Source organism: Zea mays, chromosome 1 (assembly GCF_902167145.1).
Source record: "Zea mays cultivar B73 chromosome 1, Zm-B73-REFERENCE-NAM-5.0, whole genome shotgun sequence".
Lineage (NCBI taxonomy): Eukaryota > Viridiplantae > Streptophyta > Magnoliopsida > Poales > Poaceae > Zea > Zea mays.
Window position 1 is genome coordinate 233,080,676 of NC_050096.1, and position 25,125 is coordinate 233,105,800.

General features: G+C 44.3%; 2 protein-coding genes, 1 non-coding gene and 1 pseudogene across 5 annotated transcripts; 2 read left to right on the plus strand and 2 right to left on the minus strand.

Annotated features, from left to right (window-relative positions):
* Window positions 1-8,943: 8,943 nt before the first annotated feature.
* Window positions 8,944-14,112, minus strand: LOC112163616 (uncharacterized; annotated as a pseudogene). The gene is made up of 8 exons (NR_154883.1): window positions 13,999-14,112; window positions 10,369-10,436; window positions 10,145-10,286; window positions 9,783-10,059; window positions 9,611-9,695; window positions 9,406-9,530; window positions 9,243-9,314; window positions 8,944-9,143 (listed from the first exon to the last, which is right to left on the minus strand). The product of NR_154883.1 is annotated as an uncharacterized protein (transcript).
* Window positions 10,790-10,863, plus strand: TRNAV-CAC (transfer RNA valine (anticodon CAC)). Its single transcript has one exon. It is a non-coding gene; the product is annotated as a tRNA-Val (tRNA).
* Window positions 10,870-14,108, plus strand: LOC118476131 (actin). The gene has a single exon (XM_035964261.1). The coding sequence runs from the start codon at window positions 12,059-12,061 to the stop codon at window positions 12,572-12,574; it is 516 nt and encodes a 171-aa protein (XP_035820154.1). The 5' UTR covers window positions 10,870-12,058; the 3' UTR covers window positions 12,575-14,108.
* On the minus strand, window positions 12,883-22,281 carry LOC100284779 (uncharacterized). Of its 2 annotated transcripts, XM_020552975.3 has the most exons (4): window positions 21,989-22,281; window positions 21,672-21,877; window positions 17,107-18,114; window positions 12,883-14,112 (listed from the first exon to the last, which is right to left on the minus strand). In XM_020552975.3, the coding sequence occupies exons 1-3, from the start codon at window positions 22,079-22,081 to the stop codon at window positions 17,865-17,867; spliced, it is 549 nt and encodes a 182-aa protein (XP_020408564.1). In that variant the 5' UTR covers window positions 22,082-22,281; the 3' UTR covers window positions 12,883-14,112; window positions 17,107-17,864. The 2 variants fall into 2 exon arrangements, with proteins under 2 accessions (XP_020408564.1, NP_001151146.1); NM_001157674.2 differs by lacking the exon at window positions 12,883-14,112 and having other exon boundaries at window positions 17,716-18,114; window positions 21,989-22,134.
* Between the last annotated feature and the right edge of the window lie 2,844 nt (window positions 22,282-25,125).

The window sequence follows — 25,125 nt, forward strand, 5'->3', positions numbered from 1 at the left end:
TTTTTCTCATATGAGGAGAACATCTTCTTCTCCCCTGTCATATGGTTTGTGCACCCGCTGTCGAGTATCCAACTTGAGCCCCCGGATGCATAAACCTACAAAACAATTTTAGTTCTTGACTTTAGGTACCCAAACGGTTTTGGGTCCTTTGGCATTAGACACAAGAACTTTGGGTACCCAAACACAAGTCTTAGAGCCCTTGTGTTTGCCCCCAACAAACTTGGCAACTACCTTGCCGGATTTGTTAGTAAGCACATACGAAGCATCAAAAGTTCTAAATGAAATAGCATGATCATTTGATGCATTAGGAGTTTTCTTCTTAGGCAACTTAGCACGGGTTGGTTGCCTAGAGCTAGATGTCTCACCCTTATACATAAAAGCATGATTAGGGCCAGAGTGAGACTTCCTAGAGTGAATTCTCCTAATTTTGCTCTCGGGATAACCGGCAGGGTACAAAATGTAACCCTCGTTATCCTGAGGCATGGGAGCCTTACCCTTAACAAAGTTAGACAAATTTTTAGGAGGGTCATTAAGTTTGACATTGTCTCCCCTTTGGAAGCCAATGCCATCCTTGATGCCCGGGCGTCTCCCATTATAGAGCATACTTCTAGCAAATTTAAACTTTTCATTTTCCAAGTTATGCTCGGCAATTTTAGCATCTAGTTTTGCTATATGATCATTTTGTTGTTTAATTAAAGCCATATGATCATGAATAGCATCAATATCAATATCTCTACATCTAGTACAAATAGTAACATGCTCAATGGTAGATGTAGAGGGTTTGCAAGAATTAAGTTCAACGATCTTAGCATGTAGTATATCATTTTTATCTCTAAGATCTGAAATAGTGACATTGCAAACATCAAAATCTTTAGCCTTAGCAATCAAATTATTATTTTCTACTCTAAGGCTAGCAAGAGAAGTGTTTAATTCTTCAATCCTAGCAAGCAAATCATCATTATTATCTCTAGGATTGGGAATTGAAACATTACAAACATGAGAATCAACCTTAGCATTTAAACTAGCATTTTCATTTCTAAGGTTGTCAATCATCTCACGGCAAGTGCTTAGCTCACTAGACAATTTTTCACATTTTTCAACTTGTAGAGCGTAAGCATTTTTAACCTTAACATGTTTCTTGTTTTCCTTAATTAGATAATCCTCTTGGGAGTCCAAAAGGTCATCCTTTTCATGAATAGCACTAATCAATTCATTTAATTTTTCTTTTTGCTCCATGTTAAGATTGGCAAAGAGAACACGCAAGTTATCCTCCTCATCACTATTATTATCATCACTAGAAGACTCATATTTAGTGGAGGAGTTAGATTTAACCTTCTTTCGTTTGCCGTCCTTTGCCATGAGACACTTGTGGCCGACGTTGGGGAAGAGGAGTCCCTTGGTGACGGCGATGTTGGCGGCGTCCTCGTCGTCGGAGGAGTCGCTTGAGCTTTCGTCGGAGTCCCACTCCCGACAAACATGTGCATCACCGCCCTTCTTCTTGTAGTATCTCTTCTTCTCCTTTCTCCTCCCCTTCTTGTCGTCACCTCGGTCACTGTCACTAGATATAGGACATTTAGCAATAAAATGACCGGGCTTACCACACTTGTAGCAAACCTTCTTGGAGCGGGACTTGTAATCCTTCCCCCTCCTTTACTTGAGGATTTGGCGGAAGCTCTTGATGACGAGCGTCATTTCCTCATTGTTGAGCTTGGAGGCGTCTATTGGTTGTCGACTTGGTGTAGACTCCTCCTTCTTCTCCTCCGTTGCCTTGAATGCAACGGGTTGAGCTTCGGATGTGGTGGCATCATCAAGCTCGTTGATCTTCCTCGAGCCTTCGATCATGCACTCAAAACTTGCAAAATTCCCGATAACTTCCTCGGGGGTCATTTTAGTATATCTAGGATTGCCACGAATTAATTGAACTTGAGTAGGGTTAAGGAAAATAAGAGATCTTAGAATAACCTTAACCACTTCGTGGTCATCCCACTTTATGCTCCCGAGGTTGCGTACTTGATTCACCAAGGTCTTGAGCCGGTTGTACATGTGTTGTGGCTCCTCCCCTTTGCGAAGCCGGAACCGACCGAGCTCCCCCTCGATCGTTTCCCGCTTGGTGATCTTGGTGAGCTCGTCTCCCTCGTGCGTGGTTTTGAGCACATCCCAAATCTCCTTGGCGCTCTTCAACCCTTGTACTTTGTTATACTCCTCTCTACTTAGAGAGGCAAGGAGTATTGTTGTTGCTTGAGAGTTGAAGTGCTCGATTTGGGCCACCTCATCCTCATCATAGTCCTCATCCCCTACTGACGGTACCTGTGCACCAAACTCAACAACATCCCATATACTTTTGTGGAGCGAGGTTAGATGAAATCGCATTAAATCGCTCCACCTAGCGTAATCTTCACCATCAAAAGTTGGTGGTTTGCCTAATGGGACGGAAAGTAAAGGTGTATGTTTGGAAATGCGAGGGTAGTGTAGGGGGATCTTACTATACTTCTTGCGCTCTTGGCGCTTAGAAGTGACGGAGGGCGCATCGGAGTCGGAGGTCGATGTTGATGAAGTGTCGGTCTCGTAGTAGACCACTTTCCTCATCCTCTTGTGCTTGTCGCCTTTCCGATGCGGCTTGTGGGAAGAAGATTTTTCCTTCTTCTCTTTGTGATGAGAAGAGGAAGACTTTTTCTCCTTTCGTTTGGAGGAGTCCTTCTTCTTCTCCTTCCTCTTGGTGCGGGACTCTTCCGATGAAGTGCTCCCGTGGCTTGTAGTGGGCTTTTCGCCGGTCTCCATCTCCTTCTTGGCGTGATCTCCCGACATCACTTCGAGCGGTTAGGCTCTAATGAAGCACCAGGCTTTGATACCAATTGAAAGTCGCCTAGAGGGGGGGTGAATAGGGCGGAACTGAAATTTACAAATATAAACACAACTACAAGCCGGGGTTAGCGTTAGTAATAAGAAACGAGTTCGCAAGAGAGGGCGCAAAACAAATCCCAAGCGAATAAGCAAGTGAGACACGGAGATTTGTTTTACCGAGGTTCGGTTCTTGCAAACCTACTCCCCGTTGAGGAGGCCACAAAGGCCGGGTCTTTTTCAACCCTTCCCTCTCTCAAACGATCCACGGATCGAGTGAGCTTTCTCTTCTCAATCACTTGGAACACAAAGTTACCACAAGGACCACCACAAGTTTGGTGTCTCTTGCCTCAATTACAAGTGAGCTTGATCGCAATGAAAGAATCAAGAAAGAAGAAAGCAATCCAAGTGCAAGAGCTCGAAAGAACATAAGCAAATCACTCTCTCTAGTCACTATGGCGTTGTGTGGAATTTGGAGAGGATTTGATCTCTTTGGTGTGTCTAGAATTAAATGCTAGAGCTCTTGTAGTAGTTGGGAAGTGGAAAACTTGGATACCATGAATGGTGGGATGGTTGGGGTATTTATAGCCCCAACCACCAAACTTGACCGTTGGCAGGGTTGTCTGTTCGATGGCGCACCGGACAGTCCGGTGCACACCGGACAGTCCGGTGCCCCCTGCCACGTCATCACTGCCGTTGGATTCTGACCGTTGGAGCTTCTGACATGAGGGCCCGCCTGGGTGTCCGGTGCACACCGGACAGGTACTGTTTGCTGTCCGGTGTGCCAGTATGGGCACGCCTGCCATCTGCGCGCGCTGCGCGCGCATTTATTGCACCGCAGAGAGCCGTTGGCGCGGGGGTAGCCGTTGCTCCGGAGTCGCACCGGACAGTCCGGTGCACACCGGACAGTCCGGTGAATTATAGTGGACTAGCCGTTGGAGTTTCCCGAAGCTGGCGAGTTCCTGAGGCCGCTTCTCCATGGCGCACCGGACACTGTCCGGTGTACACCGGACAGTCCGGTGAATTATAGCGCGAGTGCCTCTAGAAATTCCCGAAGGTGGCGAGTTTGAGTCTGAGTCCCCCTGGTGCACCGGACATGTCCGGTGGCACACCGGACAGTCCGGTGCGCCAGACCAGGGGTGCCTTCGGTTGCCCCTTTGCTCCTTTGTTGAATCCAAAACTTGGTCTTTTTATTGGCTGAGTGTGAACCTTTTTACACCTGTATAATCTATACACTTGGGCAAACTAGTTAGTCCAATTATTTGTGTTGGTCAATTCAACCACCAAAATTAATTAGGGACTAGGTGTAAGCCTAATTCCCTTTCACTCCTCATTTAGGGTTTCGTGCAAAGCAACATCTTCTGTCGTCGCCTCGATACTTTCCTCCTCGTAAATCTCTCTATCAATACCTTGTGAATCGTCATATCTATCGATGATAGCAGGGAGAGGGAATGTCTTTATGTCTTTACCCATTGACTGCAACATGTTTCTAATGTCAATCAAGACCATCTGCTGCAAATGGGTTTTGCTCTGAGTAATACGATGATAATCCTCGGACATTGTGTCAAGGTGTCTCTGCCACAATTCGGCCACATCATTCGGCTCGCAGTAAACCAGTATCGTTGCAAACAACCTTCGTAGCGCTGATGGCATTTGGTAAAGAGCAGCTTCATTGAGACACTCATCTATTGTGTTGTCTGCTTCAAGTAATCCCCTTCTTTGTGCTGCCTCACGAAACGATGGTAGTGTGTCACCGTCTACTGTCCTTAGATCCACATAGGAGGTAGCACCAGTCACATGGTTTAGGAGGAGCCGAAGATAGAAGCGCTCCCCTTCAGATGGTAGAGCAGAGACGATTCTACCGACTTGTCCACCCGTATTTCGTTTCCTCCTTTGCCACACTTTGCCCTGCTTCCAAGTGTACCACTCAGGGAAGTCACGATACAGGATGCCCCGAGCCTCCTCGTATAGCTTATTCGCTTCAAAATATGCTGTAATCATTGACCTATCAGCACCTGGACGGTTGACGACTCGCTCGACCATTTGTCGCTCGTGAAACGTCACCATGTGCATGTTTGGAAGATGGAGTTGCAGCTGCATCACAGATGGAGAGTTCTGACTAAGCTCAAATCCATATATCCTCCATAAGGCTTCCGGAGGAGTCACCCACCTTGCATCTCTATACTGCTGGATCTCATCTACATCATCATTTTCCTTACTCGCATCTGTCATAACAACCGACGCACGATCATGGCCTTTGTATATGTACTTGAACAAGTACTTAACAGCCTTGATGCTCCCACACGCCTCAACATTGATGTGACAGTTAAAGAGCCGAAGGAGGTAAGGGTTGTAAGGGACAACCCATCTATTGTCCAATTCACATCCTCGAACAATTGCCTTACGCCCATCGTCACGACGTCTGTAATTAGGATATGAATCCTTCCCTTGCATGGTTGCCTCACGGAAATGTCGTGGGTATTGATTCTTGCACGATGCACAACCCTTAGTGCATGGGCAGTTAGGGTTTAGAGACCCGCACGGGCCATGCATCATATGCTTGATAACCATCTTTCACAGTTCAGGGTACTTGTTGGATGGGATCTCAGCTGAGATCAAAAGGTCATACTGTTCAGGGCACGTGAGCTTGTACTTCCTTTGCATGATGAGTAGAAAATGGGCATGTGGCAAACCTCGTTTCTGAAATTCCACGACGTAGACGTAGGCTCGGACTTTACCGAGAATATCCTGTTTAGTCAACCTATGCTTTAGCTCCTGTAGTTTCGCATGAAAGACACGCACTACAAGATCCGGACGATCTTGCGGTGTCTGTCCAGGTAGAAGCTCTCTCCTTATCTCATCCCAGTTAGGGTTACATGTCATGGTAAGAAAGATGTCTGGTTTACCAAACTTTCGCACCAGAGCCATAGCATCCATATATCGACGTCTCATGTCACGAGGACCGCCAATAAACGACGATGACAACACAGTTCGCTTTCCAACCTTCTCTCCTCTAACATCTCCATCTAACATGCTATCCACCAAGCCCTGGTATAGGTCTGCCCTTAACCGATCCTGGTTCTTACGTATGAAATCTAAACGGGAGCTCTCAATCTTAATGTATGTGTCGACCGCGAACTGCTGGAAAAGTCGTTTACCATGAAGTATTGGATTGAATACCCCTGGACGTATCTGAAATTTGTAGCAGTAGTAATCACGCACGGACACACATAGATGGGTAGGAGGTTCTGCATATGCAAGAATTGATTATTTAGTGATGTCGAAAACATATTTAATAATGTGAACAACTTAGAAATTACAAAGAAACAACTAACCCGCATCTTCATCATTTGCATTACTTGCCCTATGCGTAGCCCGGTATGCATCCACTTCGTCCATGGATACACCAACCTTTGGGATATTTGCATGCCATCCAAGTTCACCTCTAGGGAAGAACAGTGGATATGATAGCGCATCGTAGCATCCATGGTATGAGCGGATGCCGTGGCTTGACCTATCCTTCCCATGTAGCATAACACTCTTGCTGAACTGGCCTCGCCGTTCGCTCCCCTCGATCCAGACAGCGACCACCTCCGAAGTGAGAGGTGTGTTATATGTCTTCTGGTTCAACGTCTGGTCAAGGTTCAATGCGATGTGATAGTCAGCAAGGTTCTCAACATGACCCATGCTCCTAAGGTGCTCAGAGTACGGATTTCCACGAAGTATGCCAACTATCTGTTTAATAACCTCTTGGTCTTTCTGAATCTGATCTTCACGACACTTACGGTATCGATGCTCGAGACTGGGATCATCATCGTAAAAGTAAAGCTCTAGGTGCTTATGCTCTGCCCCACATTCACTACCGAATGACTTGATATTATGGTACATCATGCCTTGTGCACGGAATGTGTATATACCAGAATCCCTCATATTAGTTGTCATACTGTCGAGGCAACAGTACAGGGAAGTGAAAGAAAAATGGCCATTAAAAAACCTGATGTTATCACGAAAGTGCTTAGCATCAGAGTCTGCACTATCCCACAACCTCCTGAGGTGGGGAGGGGTCTCTAGTGGGGCTAGCTCAACCTTCCCACTTCGACAGCAAAACCCAGGCGGCTCATACTCAAACTTCTTCGCAGTGCAATAACCACAGTCGGGAACGTGCTTCAGCATATGTGTTTCTTCAGGGATGTTACTGTAGACCTTGTCGTACGGGTCAGGCACATTAGTGACAACAGATTGATCTTGAGTACCATCTATATCGAAGTCCTCGTTAGTGTCCTCATCTGATATTTTTTTGGAAAAGAACGATTAAGACATTTGAATTTAGATACGCATTGGTATTGTAATAGAAATTGACATAAGTACATTTACCAGCGAATAGATATCCCTCGTTCTCATCATTATCCTCTCCGAATATGACACCCTCATCATCGTCATCAACTGGATCGTGAAAATACAATCCAAGTAAAAGACAGGGCATTCAGGGTTGAGAAAATATATAACCTCAATAAAGATTTTTAACAATTACCATTGGAAATGATCCTTGGGATCGACGAGCTTTGCTCCAACCCACTTCTTTGTTCGACCATGTTTGCACTCCCATTTGTTGCCACGATCGCACTTTGGCGTGTATTCCTATATTGTACTGATGGAAACACACGTTTAGTCGGACTACATTTTATCGTCGTCGTGCAAGATCCATTTAAAACTGGTTAGTATAATTACCAGTGTTGTTGATCTCTATAGTTGAACTGGGTTGTGTTGAATCATCCATTTGTCCGACGTCACTGATAGTATCCTCAGTCAAAGTAGCCACATTACGTGCAATGTTTGCTTCAAATTTCTTGTTTTGACGGGCTAAGATAGCTTGTCTTTCACCAGGCAGAACATGATGTTTACGTCTTAGTGGACCAGTAGACATATCGGGTGAATCGACATCCTCAGTTTGTGTTGAAGCTGGCATGAAAGGTGTACTGGTGTATTCAGGGATAACCCAGTCGCATGCGTTATCAGAGGATGAATCAGGTTCCGATACATCTGCTGTAGGGTGTACAACCTCAGAGGTATATGTTGGGACCTCCATGGCGATGGACCCCTAATTCAAAGTGCTTGCTTGCAGTGCTCTACGTTTTCTTATGTACTCTAACTTTCCCTCTTTCCGCCTTGGTGTCTGATTATACAACCTAAGCTGTTCATTTTGGTCACCTATAAAATATGAACACAATTACTTTCCAATTGTAGGTTTATGCGCAGATTTATTAATTAAAATTGGATGTTTTTCATCACCTCCTGACACATTGGGCATCACATTGTGTCCCTTGTTTTGTTGACGTGCTTCACGACGCTTCCTATTCTTCTCGTTTTTTTGTTCAACGGACATCGCTGCATATCTTTCCCTATCTCGTTTCCTCTTACGCTCCTTAGCATCGACCATTGGTCCGAGCAATTCATTTTGATCACCTATAATGTAAGTTAGTGTATTAGTGTTCCCTACTTACTACGTTTCGATGATGTATGGTTAGTTTGTGTATTGACCTTTACCTCTAATGATATTGCTAGAGATGTCTGTGAATGGTTTGCGACCGGCATTATGTCCCATCTGATCTATAACAAGAACAGTACCCGAGAAAACATGAGCATAAAAATAATACTGCAAGAACCAAGGGTGAAATGATATGACTGCAATTAACGAAGCGAATAGAAGATCAAAAAAGATGCCCTTGTAATAGAGGTTATAGAAACAAGCATCATAACCAAGAGTAAAGAGATAAGATCTAGAGAGAGGTGATAGGAGAACGATTTTGGTGTCCGTATAAGATATTGTATTATATTCCAAGTGTGAACTGCATAGATAGATATGGGTGACGCGCTAAGTAATTGTTTTCATAACTCTGATGATGTGGAATATCTTCCTGGTGCACGCCTAGCTCCTATAGATGGGCTTCGGTATACCGAATGTACATTAAATTTGTTCTGGATTTGATCTGTATATTTGACGTAATTGCACGAGCGAAGTTACTAATTTAATGTCAAACATGACACAACATTAAACCAATATTAGTGTTCTAAATGGAAAATGTACGGGCTAAACGATTTGATGTTCCACTTATTCACTGATATGTCACGGTAGAACAAAATGTTTTACAAATCTTGACACATGTAAGTTGCATCACTAACAGTACATGTATTCCATCATAAAATTCAGATCTGCAAAAGTTACAGACTCTATCTACGCCTTTGGTCGTCAAGATATCTAACGACAAACTGACGATCGTTCCGCGCCACCAAAGCCTTTTGAATTGCTGCAATGAGTGCAACATTTAATCACATGTATACTCAGTTCACAATATAATGAAAACAAGTACATAAATTTGATGTAGGTAATCTTATAAAATACTTACGTTCAAAATAATGGGTGTTGTGATGGAACGGTTTGAAGTGTATTGTTGTATGGTCAGTTGATTCGAGACACTCTAGAATAGCAAATTTAAATATTCAATATTAATCATTATAAAAGAAAAATTAGTGAATAATGTGTTTGCAAGGCGTAAACATATGTTGTACCTTGTTTTCTGAACCACCGAAATATGGTCCCAATTATGATGCTATAATTCTCATTAGCCAACGCCCAGCGTAGTGCATTTTTGTTTAGTAAATCGCCCCAAACTTTAATGGTATGTAAAGACCACCTTGTGACATTGATTTTGTGAAGAATAGATTAGTACTAATAGATTTAACATCATATTGGTAATATATTAATGTAATATACCTAGCATCCATTATAACAATCTTCCTGAATGTACCCCACATTGTGCGATGGATTGTATCCAAGTGGACTACAATAGCCATAATGTCTACAAAAAGCACAATTTAATATGGATTAATACTCAATTTTGTGTAAAGGAATTTTTAATAGGGTTAGTAGATCAATATATTCTTACCAACTAAAGTCCTGTTTGGCAGCTCGGCAATATCATCAAGGTTCAAGAATATATGTTTTGGAAATGGCGGCATTTGAACTGGGACAGCGTATGGCTCTACGACAGTTTGGTGGGTGAAATACAACTCCATGGTACCATTTAGATGTCGAAAATTAAATGCACCCGGATTAAGACCAAACCATACGTTGTGCATCTTGTAGACATGCTTTTCATGGAGCAAACTGTTGAAGTATTTGACTATCTCATACCGATTTGCAATGGCCTCGATCTTGGCTCCCTAATTTGATTTCAGCACAAAATAGATTGTGGTACGAACATTATATATAGTTATGTAAATGATACCTAGAGAGGGGTTGTCTTACATTGATGTCAGACAAAATGTAATGTTGCCTGTCACGATAACGTGGTTCAATCGGGAATTTAACTTCAACTCGAGCGACAATACTATACTTCCGTTGTACCCCATAAAAATCTTCATCGCTATAGTCATCGAACAACCTGAAGCTATATTAAACATGCAACTAAATAACGTTCATAAATTTGATAGCGAAATCTTGTGTTAAATATTGTTTATAATATAACTTACTCAGGCATCCTGTTTTTCTTGTCCAATGCAACTCTTTCACGGTTCAATACGGCTGGCTCCATCAAAACCTATTACCAGTTGAAAATATTTTAAACTAAATTGTAAAATAGTCCAATGTATTGATATAGCACGACATAGGAGCAGTGTGGGTTGGTTGGTTGAGCACTTATTTTGGACTGTAGGTGTGACTGTGATTAAGGCTTGTAGTTCACGAGTATGCAGCTCATGCAGAGGTGGATGGCATGCATGATAGCGTATGACGGATTTGTATTGCCCAGTTGGCTGTATAATAGTAATCTGAGGATACAGTCTATCCTTATGTCGCAGTATATAATTTTCTGATTGGCTTCCCGGTCCAAGGACTCATTAGTTGTGGAATGTTATAGTTCAGGTAAACCTGAAAAGATTAATTGAACAAAATGTCTGGGTGGTGTAGTTGGTTATCACGTTAGTCTCACACACTAAAGGTCCCCAGTTCGAACCTGGGCTCAGACAAGTATTTTTTTTTATTTTTTTTTGCATTATGTTCTTCTTCTGCTGGGCGAGAAAAAACTTAACATCCTATAATGCAGTATTAGAGGAGGTGTTCATGTCTACAGTTGTGCTACTTTCAGAGAACAGCCAACTATCAGAGGAGTGTTTTGTCATGTGTTTGGTCAAATCACCAAACAGCAGTACTTATAACAGTAATCTGAGGATATAATCTATCCTTATATAGTTTTCTGATTGGCTTGTCAGTCCAAGGACTCATTAGTTTACTTCTCACTATTTCAGGGGTCATGGTAGTTTAAACTGAAGCATAATGATACTCTGCCAGCAGACTACCATCAGAAACTTGGGCTTGGTAACTTCACAGTCTGAGCAGTGAAAGCGGACAAACAGAATCGTTGCTTCCGCAGCGGAGGTAATCTAGCTGAGGTTTTATCTTGTCAGTTTGGTTATATATCACATTGATATGTGTGTGTTTTGTGTTATTTTATTTCGAGTTTTGTTGTATGTGTCTTGACTCTCGATTCAAGATCCAAACATGGGTAGAGTGAAGAATCCGTTTTTTTTGCTGGTGACCTAGTGTGCATCATGAATTATTCCTAGATTACTACTGTTTTTATTTTTAAAAAATGGTTTGCAAACACAAACTCCTATGATGCAGCAGTATTAGAGGAGCCGTTCATATCTCTGCATCAAGTTAAATAATCTGTACAGTTCTGCTACTCTCAGAGAATAGGGAATAGCCAAATATTAGAGGATGTGTCACTGCTACTTTCAGATTAGTTTATTACTTCTTACTATTCTAGGATGCATGGTAATTAAACTGGAGCATAATGATGCTACTCTGCCAGCAGACTACCATCAAAAAACAAAAACTTGGGCCTGGAAATTTAGACCCCCTTAGTTCGAACATTATGTATACTGAGTATTAATTTCTTGCGCTCTCTCATGCTTGTTCTAATCTATTTGTTCGCGGTTTTACCTTTTGTTTGTGTTTATGATATAAACACTGCTAGATAAAATGGACGTAAACATCAAAGTGGCGCAGCGGAAGCGTTGTGGGCCCATAACCCACAGGTCCCAGGATCGATTATCAGCTAGCACCAAAGTCTGGTTGTCTCTGCGAATTGCTTGAAAGCTTATACTCGCATGAGTCAAGTATCAGTTTTTTTAACACAAAGTCAAGTTCAGTTTCTTAATCATGAACCTCAGGGACATCAAGGAAAAACTTGCCTGCAGTGCCCTTGATTATGAACAGGAGCTGGAGACTGCCAGGACCAGCTCCAGTGTTGAGAAGAGCTACGAGCTGCCCGATGGCCAGGTTATCACAATCAGTGCAGAAAGGTTTAGGTGCCCTGAGGTTCTATTCCAGCCATGCTTCATTGGCATGGAATCTGCTGGCATCCATGAAGTCACGTACAACTCCATCATGAAGTGTGACGTCGATATCAGAAAGGATCTGTACGGTAATGTTGTCCTCAGTGGTGGTTCCACTATGTTCTCTGGTATTGGTGACCGCATGAGCAAGGAGATTACTGCACTTGCCCCTAGCAGCATGAAGGTGAAGGTGGTTGCTCCGCCGGAGAGGAAGTACAGTGTGTTGGATTGGTGGTTCCATTCTGGCCTCCCTCAGTACCTTTTCAGCAGGTTGTTACCCTCTCAAAATCTAAATGAGACGTTTCTGCTTGCTCTGCAATCTATTGTATTTGAAATTTGACTTAGTCTTTTTATTGTGTTGTAGATGTGGATCTCCAAGGAAGAGTACGACGAATCTGGTCCGGGCATCGTCCACATGAAGTGCTTCTGAATTTCAGGAGCAGTATATTTGTTGCTTGCATTTTCAGTTAGTTGGGATGCAAGTTTGTCCCGTGGTCTCTCTAGCATTCTTCATTCTTTCTGGATATTGAAGAGCAGTTGGCCATGGAGCATTGTGCAAGACGGTAAAGTCGATTGATGTACTGCATGAAGAAATGTGTGCAGTACTTCAGTGGTATAGATCCTCAGGTCAGTTTAGTTTTCTTTCCCCAACAACAGTGCCATATTAGGATGTTCCTGATGTGCGCAGTTGGTCTGGGTTTTTACACAATGCAAGGGTGTCGGTTGTCGCCCGTGCAGTTTGCGTCTTTGTGAGATCTGGGTCCATATCTGCACTCCAGTACGTGGAACAGGTTTCGCATTTGGTGGCCAGTGCCCCAGCGTGGTGTGCGTGTCGATGATTTCTACTTGGAGCTGTTTGTTCTATTCCTTTAATGAAACAGATATTATCGTTTGTACAGGAGAAAGAAGGGGTTTCTAATGAACCTGATCAAAGGGATCAGCCGAGAAGAGTGGACACGCATGTGGAACAGGCTAAAGGAAGTGGAAAAGCACTTTGAGTACCAATACCCATCTCAGACCGATGATGTCGTGCAGATGATATGGAAGGCCATTGATCGGAAGGTGCCGTCTATCAGTCTGTAGATTAACAACTGCAAATATTTGATTTATGCTGTTTGTTCTTGTACTTAATGGCAGATACAAAATAGAAGGTTCGAGGATCATATGAGAAAGAGAATTGTGAACGGATACAACTCACCGTACACAAATCATACTATTAGCTAAGCCTTACCAATATCATTAGATAAATAGCATCAACCTCTATATACAGGAAGTATGCATATAAAGTTTAGACTACCCCAATAAATACCCGAAATACACACAAGTTTGGAATATTATACTATAGAAAAGCCAAAGTGACCAATAATTAGGAACACAGGGAGTAGATAATAACGTAAAAATAACAAAAATCACCTCCCATGGTGCAGGATAGATACAATACTTTTACATGTTATAGTAGTAAGAAAAATCTGTTTAAGGAAAAAAATGGAATCCAAAATAAAATTAACAATAGCATAATATTTTCTTAATTGATCTCTTATGATTATTATTTAATTTGATAAAAAATGCTCAGTGAATTGAATAAGGAGGCTGCCTTAAGGCTGAAAAGGGACCATGGAAGGACTCAAACATACTTAACAGAAAACAGGGTAACATAAAACAAGGTACATTGGTAAAGCCTTCACCTCTGATTCAGATTATAGCTCCAATGCAAGTTATGTGGAGAACAGCTTCAACAGCAGAGGATAGGAAATAGCTTGATACCTTTACCGCCAGGGGACTTGGGAGTGGTGATGTGGAGAACCTTTGTAGGGATCCTGACAGGTCCCTTAACCCTCAAATGATTGTCCTTGGCTCCCTTTACCAAATTCACACAATCTGAAATGTACCAGAAACCGCACAAATTTATCACTTCAATAATTCATTGAAAATAACTCGACAACGACAGTCCAATACTTTGGTGTAGCTTGCATCATAGCCAATGAACAAATGCAGATTAATCAGACTAATGATAGAAGGTAGTAAGTATATACAAAAGGAGATGAGTGTAAAACTTCGATTCTCAATTCCTTCTTTCAATACCATCCAACAGAGCAAACAAAGCACTTAGTCATTGCACCACCCCTTGTGCATAAGCAAATAGCAAATCGAATCGCGCATAGAAAATGGGTTCGCACACCCAGCTATTGTATCACTTATATCACTTGAAACGTTGCACTTAGGTTTTGGACTTGCTTGTTGTGATGTTTCTCTTCCAGTTGTATGCAAAGCTTGTGCAGACAAATATCCCACACTTGTTGCCACTCATGGTGGCGGCCATCTCTATCAAGGGCACCCGACAAGGTGCCGCCACACCTTAAGACACCCTTCAACGATTTAAAGGGTGCACAGGTCAAGGTCGGTCTTCAGATTTTGTTTTTAGTTGCTTTTTCTTTTAAGTTCATGATGTATTGATGATTTTTCATGCAGACCTTGTCATTTCTGACGTACCTCCTGAAGAGCAATGCAGATTACATAAAGTCATATGAGTAAAGCATATGCAAGAGCATTGTGAACTTGCTTGTTACGTGTCCTTCTGATTCTGTCTCCATCAGAAAGGCAAGATACGACCTGGTGCTTTCTTGAAATCATTTAACTATATGACCACTACTTTGAAAATGCTAATATCCTTATCTCTTACACTGGATTTCAGGAGCTATTGGTTGGTCTGAAACAAGTTCTCAACACCGAGTACAAGCGAGGGCGGTTCCCCTTGATTGATACACTTCTTGATGAAAGGTAAACCAATTTTCTTTTTCCATCAATTCTGTGATACAACTTTTCTAGTTTGTTTTCAAATGTGCTATTTCTGGGATCGCATTCAGATTAAGTTTGATATGGCCACATTTTGATTTCCTGATACTATGTACTTGCTTTGTAATGTGTAACTGGTAAACTGATTATGATCAACTCATTTAATCTATTTTCCCCTTCTTTTCGTTGGTGTTTTGCTATTTTTAGTTACTTTTGGTAGGCTGAATAATCCTACGATAAAGAATGCCTGGAAAAGTTAATAAGATTTTCTCCATTGATCTAACGGGTATTGCAAAGATGAACAGCACATGCTAATGAACCAGGTCTACTTTTCTGCCTGAAATATGAGGAGTCTAATTTTCACCATCAAGGCATCAACAATAAAATAGCTTCAAATAACTGCCCATACTTAAAACCACTCATGTGACAATTCAAAGGGAGTAAATGAACTTGTTTAAAAACACAACCTTTCCTGATTTGTATATATTCAAAATCAATCGGTTTTGAAATGTGCTATTTCTGGGATCTCATTCAGATTAAGTTTGAATAGCCCACATCTTGATTTCCTGATACTATGTACTTGCTTTGTAATGTGTAACTGGTAAACTGATTATGATCAACTCATTTAATCTATTTTCCCCTTCTTTTCGTTGGTGTTTTGCTAATGAACCAGGTCTACTTTTCTGCCTGAAATATGAGGAGTCTAATTTTCACCATCAAGGCATCAACAACAAAATAGCTTCAAATAACTGCCCATACTTAAAACCACTCATGTGACAATTCAAGGGGAGTAAATGAACTTGTTTAAAAACACAACCTTTCCTGATTTGTATCTTTTTAAAATCAATCGGTTTTGAAATGTGCTATTTCTGGTATCTCATTCAGATTAAGTTTGATATGGCCACATCTTGATTGCCTGATACTATGTACTTGCTTTGTAATGTGTATCTGGTAAACTGATTATGATCAACTCATTTAATCTATTTTCCCCTTCTTTTCGTTGGTGTTTTGCTAGTTGTAGTTACTTTTGGTAGGCTGAATAATCCTACGATAAAGAATGCCTGGAAAAGTTAATAAGATTTTCTCCATTGATCTAACGGGTATTGCAAAGATGAACAGCACATGCTAATGAACCAGGTCTACTTTTCTGCCTAAAATATGAGGAGTCTAATTTCCACCATCAAGGCATCAACAATAAAATAGCTTCAAATAACTGCCCATACTTAAAACCACTCATGTGACAATTCAAGGGGAGTAAATGAACTTGTTTAAAAACACAACCTTTCCTGATTTGTATCTTTTTAAAATCAATCGGTTTTGAAATGTGCTATTTCTGGGATCTCATTCAGATTAAGTTTGATATGGCCACATCTTGATTGCCTGATACTATGTACTTGCTTTGTAATGTGTATCTGGTAAACTGATTATGATCAACTCATTTAATCTATTTTCCCCTTCTTTTCGTTGGTGTTTTGCTAGTTGTAGTTACTTTTGGTAGGCTGAATAATCCTACGATAAAGAATGCCTGGAAAAGTTAATAAGATTTTCTCCATTGATCTAACGGGTATTGCAAAGATGAACAGCACATGCTAATGAACCAGGTCTACTTTTCTGCCTAAAATATGAGGAGTCTAATTTCCACCATCAAGGCATCAACAATAAAATAGCTTCAAATAACTGCCCATACTTAAAACCACTCATGTGACAATTCAAGGGGAGTAAATGAACTTGTTTAAAAACACAACCTTTCCTGATTTGTATCTATTCAAAATCAATCGGTTTTAGTTGTACTTTTCAGGAACTTACTATGGAATTGTAATTAGCAAAAGACTTCATCCCTTAACGATGTCTTGTCGTTTTCTTATGACAGTTTTCTTATGACTTCATCCATCAAGCCGCATGACCTGCTCTTGTACAAGAACATACTTGTCCTTGCAGATACCTTACAACCTTGGGTATTTAAATTCTAAAGGAACTTCCCCTAGAAAAGAAGGTCCCGTCCCCATTCTAATTTTGACATGAATTTATCTGCGCTAGGGACGCGGATTAACAAATCTGGAAGGAGAACGCATGACATACCTTGGTTGAGGCACCCGCGACCGAAGCAATATTAGAATTCCTCCCTCTCCGGCAGAGGGGCAAGCTCCTTTTCCTTTGGATCCTCCAGGGACGGGGGCTTGGGAATGTAGGGGAAAGAGGATGTTGGCATGCGGGGATATGATCAATGTAAGGCGTAGTGAGTAGGATTAGGGAGTTTGTCCCGCCGCAATGGACGCGCAACGGATTTGAGGTGGCTGCAGTGGCCACGATGGGATTTGCGGGATTGCCGCGTGCTGGCGTTAGGGCGGGCGCTAGGGCGGTTCGCCAAGGGTCGCGGCTTGGTTTGAGGCGTGCGGGGTTCCATGGATCCACCATGGCGTGCGGCAATGGTCGGCGCGAGCGGTTCGCGGAGGTCGTGTCGGATGCAGAGGCGTGTGGGGCGTGTGGGATTGCGGCGGGCTTGCGGCGCGGCGTGGGGATGGTGGTAGGGCGGCATCGCAGATTTCGCGGCGGACTGAGGCGGGACTGCGGCTTGGGATCGAGGCGAGCGGAGGTGGGCGGATTTGGCGGCGACGTTTCCGACGTGCGCAGGTGGGCGGAGGTGGGCGCGGGGTTTTAGGGGGCGGGGGCGGTCTACAGAGGGATCTTAATTATTAGTAGAGATTGAGTTCAACTCAGTCAGATACATGGTCCTGAAAAAACTGTCACATACCAGCCCAACACAATATATGCAAAAACCTAACAGACATATATAGTTGCTATCAAAACTGTTACTGCAGAGAGACCGGTAAATCTGTTTACAACGGAGTCATGCCGATGGCGGCTTCCGGGCGGTGGTAGTAGATCCGCGCCTTGGAGAAGCAGTAGTAGTAGGCCGAGGTGAGCACGCAGGTGAAAAGGGCAAACGCAGCGCCGGCTCCGAACGTGCCCCTCCGCACCGTCTCGCAGTCCGGCGGGTTCTGGAAAAACACCTTCCGGTAGCCAGTGTGGTAGGCGGATTGCAAAAGACCAGCTAGCAAGCACGCCTCAGCGATGACGAATGTCACCCTGTGTAGGACAAGCAAATGGGTCAGTGTCCTGGATATCTTGCACCATTATGTTCACCGAGGTTTCGGACGTGTGGTATGGCCATATGGCAACAAGAGCGTCTGAACTTCTGAAGAGATCATGCAGGTTCATTGAAGCCGTGCACGGTTACTTCAGTAAACACTAAACAGGTAGCTCATATTCTCAGACTTCTGACGTAATTTAGAGTAGTTCTTGTACCAGCACACCTGAACAAGACCGAAAAGCAACCAGACATGCCGTGTTTCAAACACCAGATGAACGCAAAATCTTGGATAAAACCCCCTTTCTTTGGGAAAAAAAAAACAGAAAGTTCAAAGAGCACTACAGTTCAGGTTTTGGGTGGCCAATTTAAGCAAAGATACAACTGTGCAAACTCAGTTCTGCGACAAAATAACTTAAAGCCCACCAATATTTGTTTTGAGAAAAACAAATCAACTCTGGTAATTGTTGGCAGCAAAAAGAGATCAGAGAGGTCACATTTGGATTGGAGAATCAAATACACTTGAAAAGAATCAAATTTGGGCCAAATTGATCAAAATGTGCAAAACTGAGTAAAAGCTGACCCAGGAGCCCAGCACAGCAGGTCCAAACTGCCCTGAGCCAGTTTTAGTTGTCCGAGTTGTTGTCAACCCTAAATTGATGGGTTGCTCTTATCTCGTGGGAAACTTGCAGAGTATGTTGGAAAGGGTTTGCTACTGGAATAAGACCACCCTCTTCTCTTCTCTATATATCTATATATAGGATCACGGCAGATTGAGCTTTAACCACATAAAAAACTCGACGTGCGAAAGGTAAAGGCAACCATGAATATTATATTAATAAAAAGACCTTCTCACACAGGTTGAAAAAAAAACCGAAGCGCGCGACCGGAACCAGGCCACCTAGCCTGAAATTCGCTCCTGAGAAGTGCTACTCAGACCACCTAATCAACTCAGCTAGTAGCTCTTTCACAGGTTTAACCACACACAACCGATCAAAAATTAATGTATTAATACTTTCTTCTACGTTTAGCTCTTCAAACCCTTTGTTGTCCAGCGCCTCTCTTAGACAATATTGATTGGTGTTCTAAGAAGCTTTACCAGTCCAAGGTTAATCCCGCTGTGCTCCCAGACGGGTCTTAATGGGAGCTGTTCGTGGGCTCGGCCAAGAACGAGCGTCGGATCTGTACGGCAGTCCTGTTGGTCAGCCTCAGTGATTTTGACCTCTGTCTGCTACGTGCTAGGCCAACGTAGCTCTTGCTGATGTGTGACCAGATTTCACGTCAACATTAATCTAATGCTTCATTGGTTCCAGAAGGTCTCACACAAACTTCCCCGGACAAGTCACATTTGCAGACACCAGCTAAACAAAATGGCAAATTATAAGTAGTTAAGAGGTTCTTAACAATATCAGAAGGTCAGCATTATGGACTTCCACAAGTGACATTCTTTACTCCTAGTCTATCATGAGATATGTGCAATCCTATTACATAATACTGAATAGCTCCAATAAATTTCATACCAGCATCGGCAGCATGGTGGCAGCAAGTCAGCAACTTCACGTAGTCACAAGCAAAATTGAGTGCATGCACATCTAAATTGGGATATTTATGCTTGAATGCCATCAGTACAACCCACATGCCTGGCTAGTTTATTAGTACTTAACAGTTTCACTTCATCAAAGACAAAAGAGAAAAAAAACTCAACCTGCGGAGGGTAAGACCACCCCAGCAGCATTACAATTAAGAAGACCAACAGCATTACAATTAAGAAGACCAACAGCATTACAATTAAGAAGACCTTCTCACGCAGGTCGAGGAAAACACCAAACCCCTGCCCCACACATACAATTCGCTCTCACAGGAGTCAAACTCGGGATCTAAGAAATACTACTCAGACCACCTAACCAACTCAGCTAGAGGTCTTTTCGCACAAAAACAAAAAACAAAAAACACTGGAAGGATTTATAAATGTTGATGAAACATAAGCACAGGCAAAGTTTGGAGTTCATGCAGGCATAAATGGTATGAATTTTATTACTCTACATCTTTATCGGACAAATTAAACACAGGCAGAGTTTGGAGTTCATGCAGCCATAAATGATATGAATTTTTACCGCTCTGTATTTTTGTCAAACAAATTAAACGTGGGCACAGTTTAGAGTTCATGCAGGCATAAATGATATGAGTTTTTACTACTCATCTTTATCAGACAAATTAAGGAAAATGGTTATATTACTAGATCACACTTAGAATACTCCTAAGAGATATAGCCTAGACCCCACATCTAAACATGCAGTTTTCGCGAAAGGGCCTCTAGCTGAATTGGTTAGGTGGTCTGAGTAGCCCTCCTCAGGTTCTGGGTTCGACTCCCCGTGGGAGCGTATTTCAGGCCGTGGTTAAAAAAATCCCCTCGTCTGTCCCACGCCAAAGCACATGTCTAAGGCTCAGCCCCGGTCGTGGTCGTTCTCACATGGGCTTCGATGTCGCTGTGTATGGGTGGGGCAGGGGTTCGGGGGTTTTCTCGACCTGTGTCAGAACATGCAGTTTTCTGAGCGAATACCTACTCAAGTCTTCATTGACCCAGTATGTCGTTAAAAACATTACATTGACCAGGTCACTTTTTTTCAACACCAGTAAATTTAGAAGACGGCAACCAAGTTTGATGGTCTTCTTTATTGCCAATGACATAAGCTATGACCTCTTCTCTGTTCTGACCAATTCTGTCCAATCAGACCTAGATTAAAAAAGTGCTAAGAGTTAAAGCTGCTACTAAACAATTTAAGCATTTTAATTTATAATTGAGCAGGCAGCACACTTTGGATTCCACTGGAGCCGACACCACACTACCATTCCAATAATTATGTCTCCAAAACCATGTGCAAATCCACAAAGCAACATGTAAAATACAAATGTTAACGAGCAGATATCCTGGCAGCTACCAGAAAACATTTTTACCTAGAGTTGTCTTTTGTCTACAGAATTCGTTTGTTAACCTTGGTGGCTAGTAAATGTGATGAAACCATGAAAGAACACATGGACCACCTCCAAAATCCAGTGAACTCTGGTGCTCTTGAACTTGAACAAAATGGCTGAATACCTTACTATCTTAGCAGCTTTAACGAGAGAGGGAAAAAAAAAGGACAACCAACTGTTTTTTTCTAATATTATGTTAAGAAAGCCGCTAGGATTGTCAGCATATGTTCCCAAATGCTACTGCTACACCGCGCATGGAACAACCATTTCAGCTTGAACAAATAATTATGATGGGCGACATTGGGCAGCCATTGATCCAACACGCTTTCCTACACAAACAGCTCTTGACTTTATGGTAGCCCAACATGGACAGCTAAGATTCCATTCCAATCGCTAAACTCTCACGACTCTGCTAAAAAAATGAGAACGCAATATGGATCGAGATGCCTCCGGCGGTGGGGCCCGCGCGTCAGCCTGACGCGGGAAGTCAAGGTGGCGACTGGCGAGCTGAGAAAGGGAAGAGTTTGGGGGAGGTCGGGAGGACAGGAGAATATTGGGATCGGCGAGGAAGAATTAGTGGTACCAGGAGGAGATGAAGAGGACGAGCGCGCAGGCCCTGGCGCCGCCGGGCCGCAGCACGGACCCGCAGCAGAAGCAGCGACTGGCGGCGGCGGCCACCGCCTGTCCCACGAACACCAGCGCGAGCGCGGCGCCGCCCAGCGCCGTGGCGGCGTCCGTGCGGTACACGCAGTAGGTCCACTCCTGCCTCTCGTCCGTCTCCAGCCTCGCCTGTGGAACCGGGACGGCAAACAGGGAGAAGAGTGGTGGCGGCGCCCGCGTCAGAGAACGGGAGAAAGAAAAAGCAGGCAGGGAAGAAAGACGGCGGCAGTAGGAATGTACCGAGGGGCGGCTCTGCACCGCGCCGATGGCGAGGCCGAAGGCGACGAGGTCGACGAGCAGGATGGCGGCCAGCACCTTGGTTGAGCCGGCCATTGGGTGCGATCTCCGAAAAGGCGGGGACCGGGCAAGGCGCAAGACTTTGGGTTGGTGATGGTCTTGGATTTCAGACGTGCGGAGCGCGTGTTCTCGCGGATGCTTTCGCAGTTTGGCTTCTTGGCTCGGGGACAAATGCGAAGCAAGAGCTTGTGCGCGTTGAGCCGTTGACTGATATGGTCGCAGCTAGGACTGGGCTCGGTTAATCGAAATTTTTTTGGTTTTTTTTATAGTTCGGTTTTGAATAATGTAAACCAAAATTCTCAATAGAGAAGAGAAAACCGGTCATTCAGTTAGCCACACAATTCGGTTCAGTTTTCGGTTTAACCGAAAAAACCGAGATTTAAAAACAAGGGGCGATCTGTGTCCTGTGGCTGTGACGGTTATAGATGTCCAATAAGCACGAGGCCCGCGAGCCCGGCACGAAGCCCGTTGTTTGGGCCCGGTTCTATGCGGGTCCGGGCCGGCCCGACACGAATAAGCGGGCCGGGCTCGGACAAGAAACTAGGCACGGCGGGCTAGCCCGGCACGGCCCGTTTAGCTCCAAGCCCGTTAAGCCCGCTTTTTTATACTAAAACGTGCTTACCGGCCCGCATAGCCCGCTTTTCGGCCCGCTTTTTTCGTGCTAAACGGGCCGTCCGGCCCGTTTAGGCCCGCTGCGGGCCGGGCTCGGACAAGAAATTAAGACCGCGTGCCTAGACGGCCCGGCCCGGTTTTCTAATCGTGCCTGGCGGGCCGGGCCCAAAACGGGCCGGGCTTCACCGGGCCCGGGACGGACCGGGCCGGGCGGCCCATTTGGACATCTCTAGTGACGGTGTGGCCTGTCACGGTGCCACCTGGGAGGCTGGGACTGGGAGCTGGCCAACTCCTAGCAGACACATCAAACTGGCCAAGTTAGCTCAGTACTCAGCAAAGCATATGAACTTCTTCGGTTCTCACTTTCTTAGTCTCGGCCTCTCGGGTGCTCAGCCCATCAGTCGGCCAACTAAGGTCTTGTTCGGTTAGCTCTCAATCCATGTGGATTGGATGAGTTTAAATTTCAAGAAGTCAAACTCATTCTTAATTTTTTCAATCTCATCAAATTCATGGGTAACGGGATTAACCGAACAAGACCTAATGGGTTAAGGGGGTGTCAGTGGGAAAATCTTCCGACCGGGTGACAGAATGCACCCGCCTTAATCCTAAGATGAGGAGGGGGCCTAAGCGCTTGTCTGTTTGGTGAATTTCGGATAAACACAAGAACACTCGAGGGTTTATAGTGGTTCAGGCCGCTGGAGCGTAATACCCTACATCCACTGTCTGTAAGTTGTATTGAGTGTGTCCCTTGTAACGCTGTGTCCCCTCCCTTTTATAGTTTAAGGGAGGTACATACAAGGATGCTGAGCTCCGACATGCGGGCCCAGGAGCATAATGAAAGGAATACATTATGTGAATAATTAATGCTGACAGCACACATGAGTAGAGGCGTATAGGTGGAGCCGTTCAGATTCCCTCTGTCTTAGTAACACATGAGTAATCAACGGAAGTCATGATGACTGCAGTCCATGCAACATTGATAGGCAGTAACCCTTTAGGCCTTGTTCGGTTATTCCTATTATACATGGATTGGATGGGATTGGAAAAAATTTAGAAGAATTTTGACTTGCATGGGATTTAAACCCACCCCATCCCACTCAATCTACATGGATTGAGAGCTAACCGAACAAGCCCTTACTTGGAAACGCACGAGTAATGGTGAGTCATTGTCCTTGCTATGGTAACGTGTGAGTAACTGCACGGCCCATGCAGCGTGGACTGGGCACGCCGCCTGTCATTGGAATGGACAGGCACACGTCTTATCCGTAATGAATGCAAAGACGCGTGTAGCCTAGAGGCTTCATGCCAGGTTCCGCCCATTGGCTTACGCCGCGCGCATGTGGCCACGTGGCATCATCGGGTCTCCGCCTGGGCGGGGAGCAGAAGTGTATGTGATAAGATCCGGATCCCACCAGATCAGGTCTGGACACGTGTATCCTGGAACCTCTGGCCACTTTGTGAATTTGTCGATAGCAACGAAGAGGAAACGGTACCCGCCGATAGCCCTGGGAAATGGTCCCAGGATATCCACCCCCCATATGGCGAATGGCCAGGAGGGTGGAATCATTTGCAGAGCCTGAGCCGATGTGTGTATCTGCTTTGCATGGAACTGACATGCTTTGCAGAACTTTACCAACTCAGCTGCATCCTGGAGAGTGGTTGGCCAATAGAAGCCGTGCCGGAAGGCCTTACCAACCAGTGTGCGGGATGACGAATGACTTCCGCACTCACCTCCATGGATCTCCGTGAGCAGCTCATGGCCCTCCTCCTGGGTGATGCACCGCATGAGAATTTCATTGGCGCCACGGCGGTATAGATCCCCTTCTACCACCGTGTATCGTTTAGCCAACCGCACTATGCGCTCTGCGAACATATGATCTTTAGGAAGGACATTTTCTTTCAGGTAGTCCCGGATCTCAGAGATCCATGCATCGGGACCACTCTAAGCTACTGGTTGTGGCGCTAAGAGGTTGGCAGGACCCTCTGTAGCACACACAATCCTTGGTGGGTTCTGCAGATGGAACGCCACCGGGACCGCTAGCTTCGAGGTGCTGTGGCAACTGTTGGGATGGACAGGGCATGACCCATTGTTACTTCCCTGTTGCTGTGGGCGCTTGCCGTGCTCGTCCCGGCCCCCAGCCGCAGCTGTGGCGCCCGGAGCACCAGACTGCGGCCTATCGTGACCGCGGTTCTTCTTCTTCTTGCCACCGCCCTGGGTGGCGGCACATGAGCCGCCCGTCTGTGTAACTCCGGTCTACGGTGTCGAGAGCCATGCACGGCCCTCAACAGCTCTGGCACATTTGTTAGCCAGAGCAAAGAGCGTAGTGATGGTTTCTACGTCATGCGTCACTAATTTATCCAACATCTTCTCATCACGCACCCTGTCGGAAAGCAGTGATAATGGAGGCATCGAAGACGCAAGGTGTAGTCCCTCGTACCTTGGTGAAGCGGGAGATGAAAGCCCGAAG

Coding starts and splice junctions, on each gene's coding strand:
- LOC118476131 (XM_035964261.1), top strand. CDS start 12,059: ATGAACCTCAGGGACATCAAGGAAAAACTTGCCTGCAGTGCCCTTGAT.
- LOC100284779 (XM_020552975.3), bottom strand. CDS start 22,081: ATGGCCGGCTCAACCAAGGTGCTGGCCGCCATCCTGCTCGTCGACCTC. Junction 21,878..21,988: donor CGGTGCAGAGCCGCCCCTCG/GTACATTCCTAC, acceptor CCGGTTCCACAG/GCGAGGCTGGAGACGGACGA. Junction 18,115..21,671: donor GTCCTCTTCATCTCCTCCTG/GTACCACTAATT, acceptor TGTCCTACACAG/GGTGACATTCGTCATCGCTG.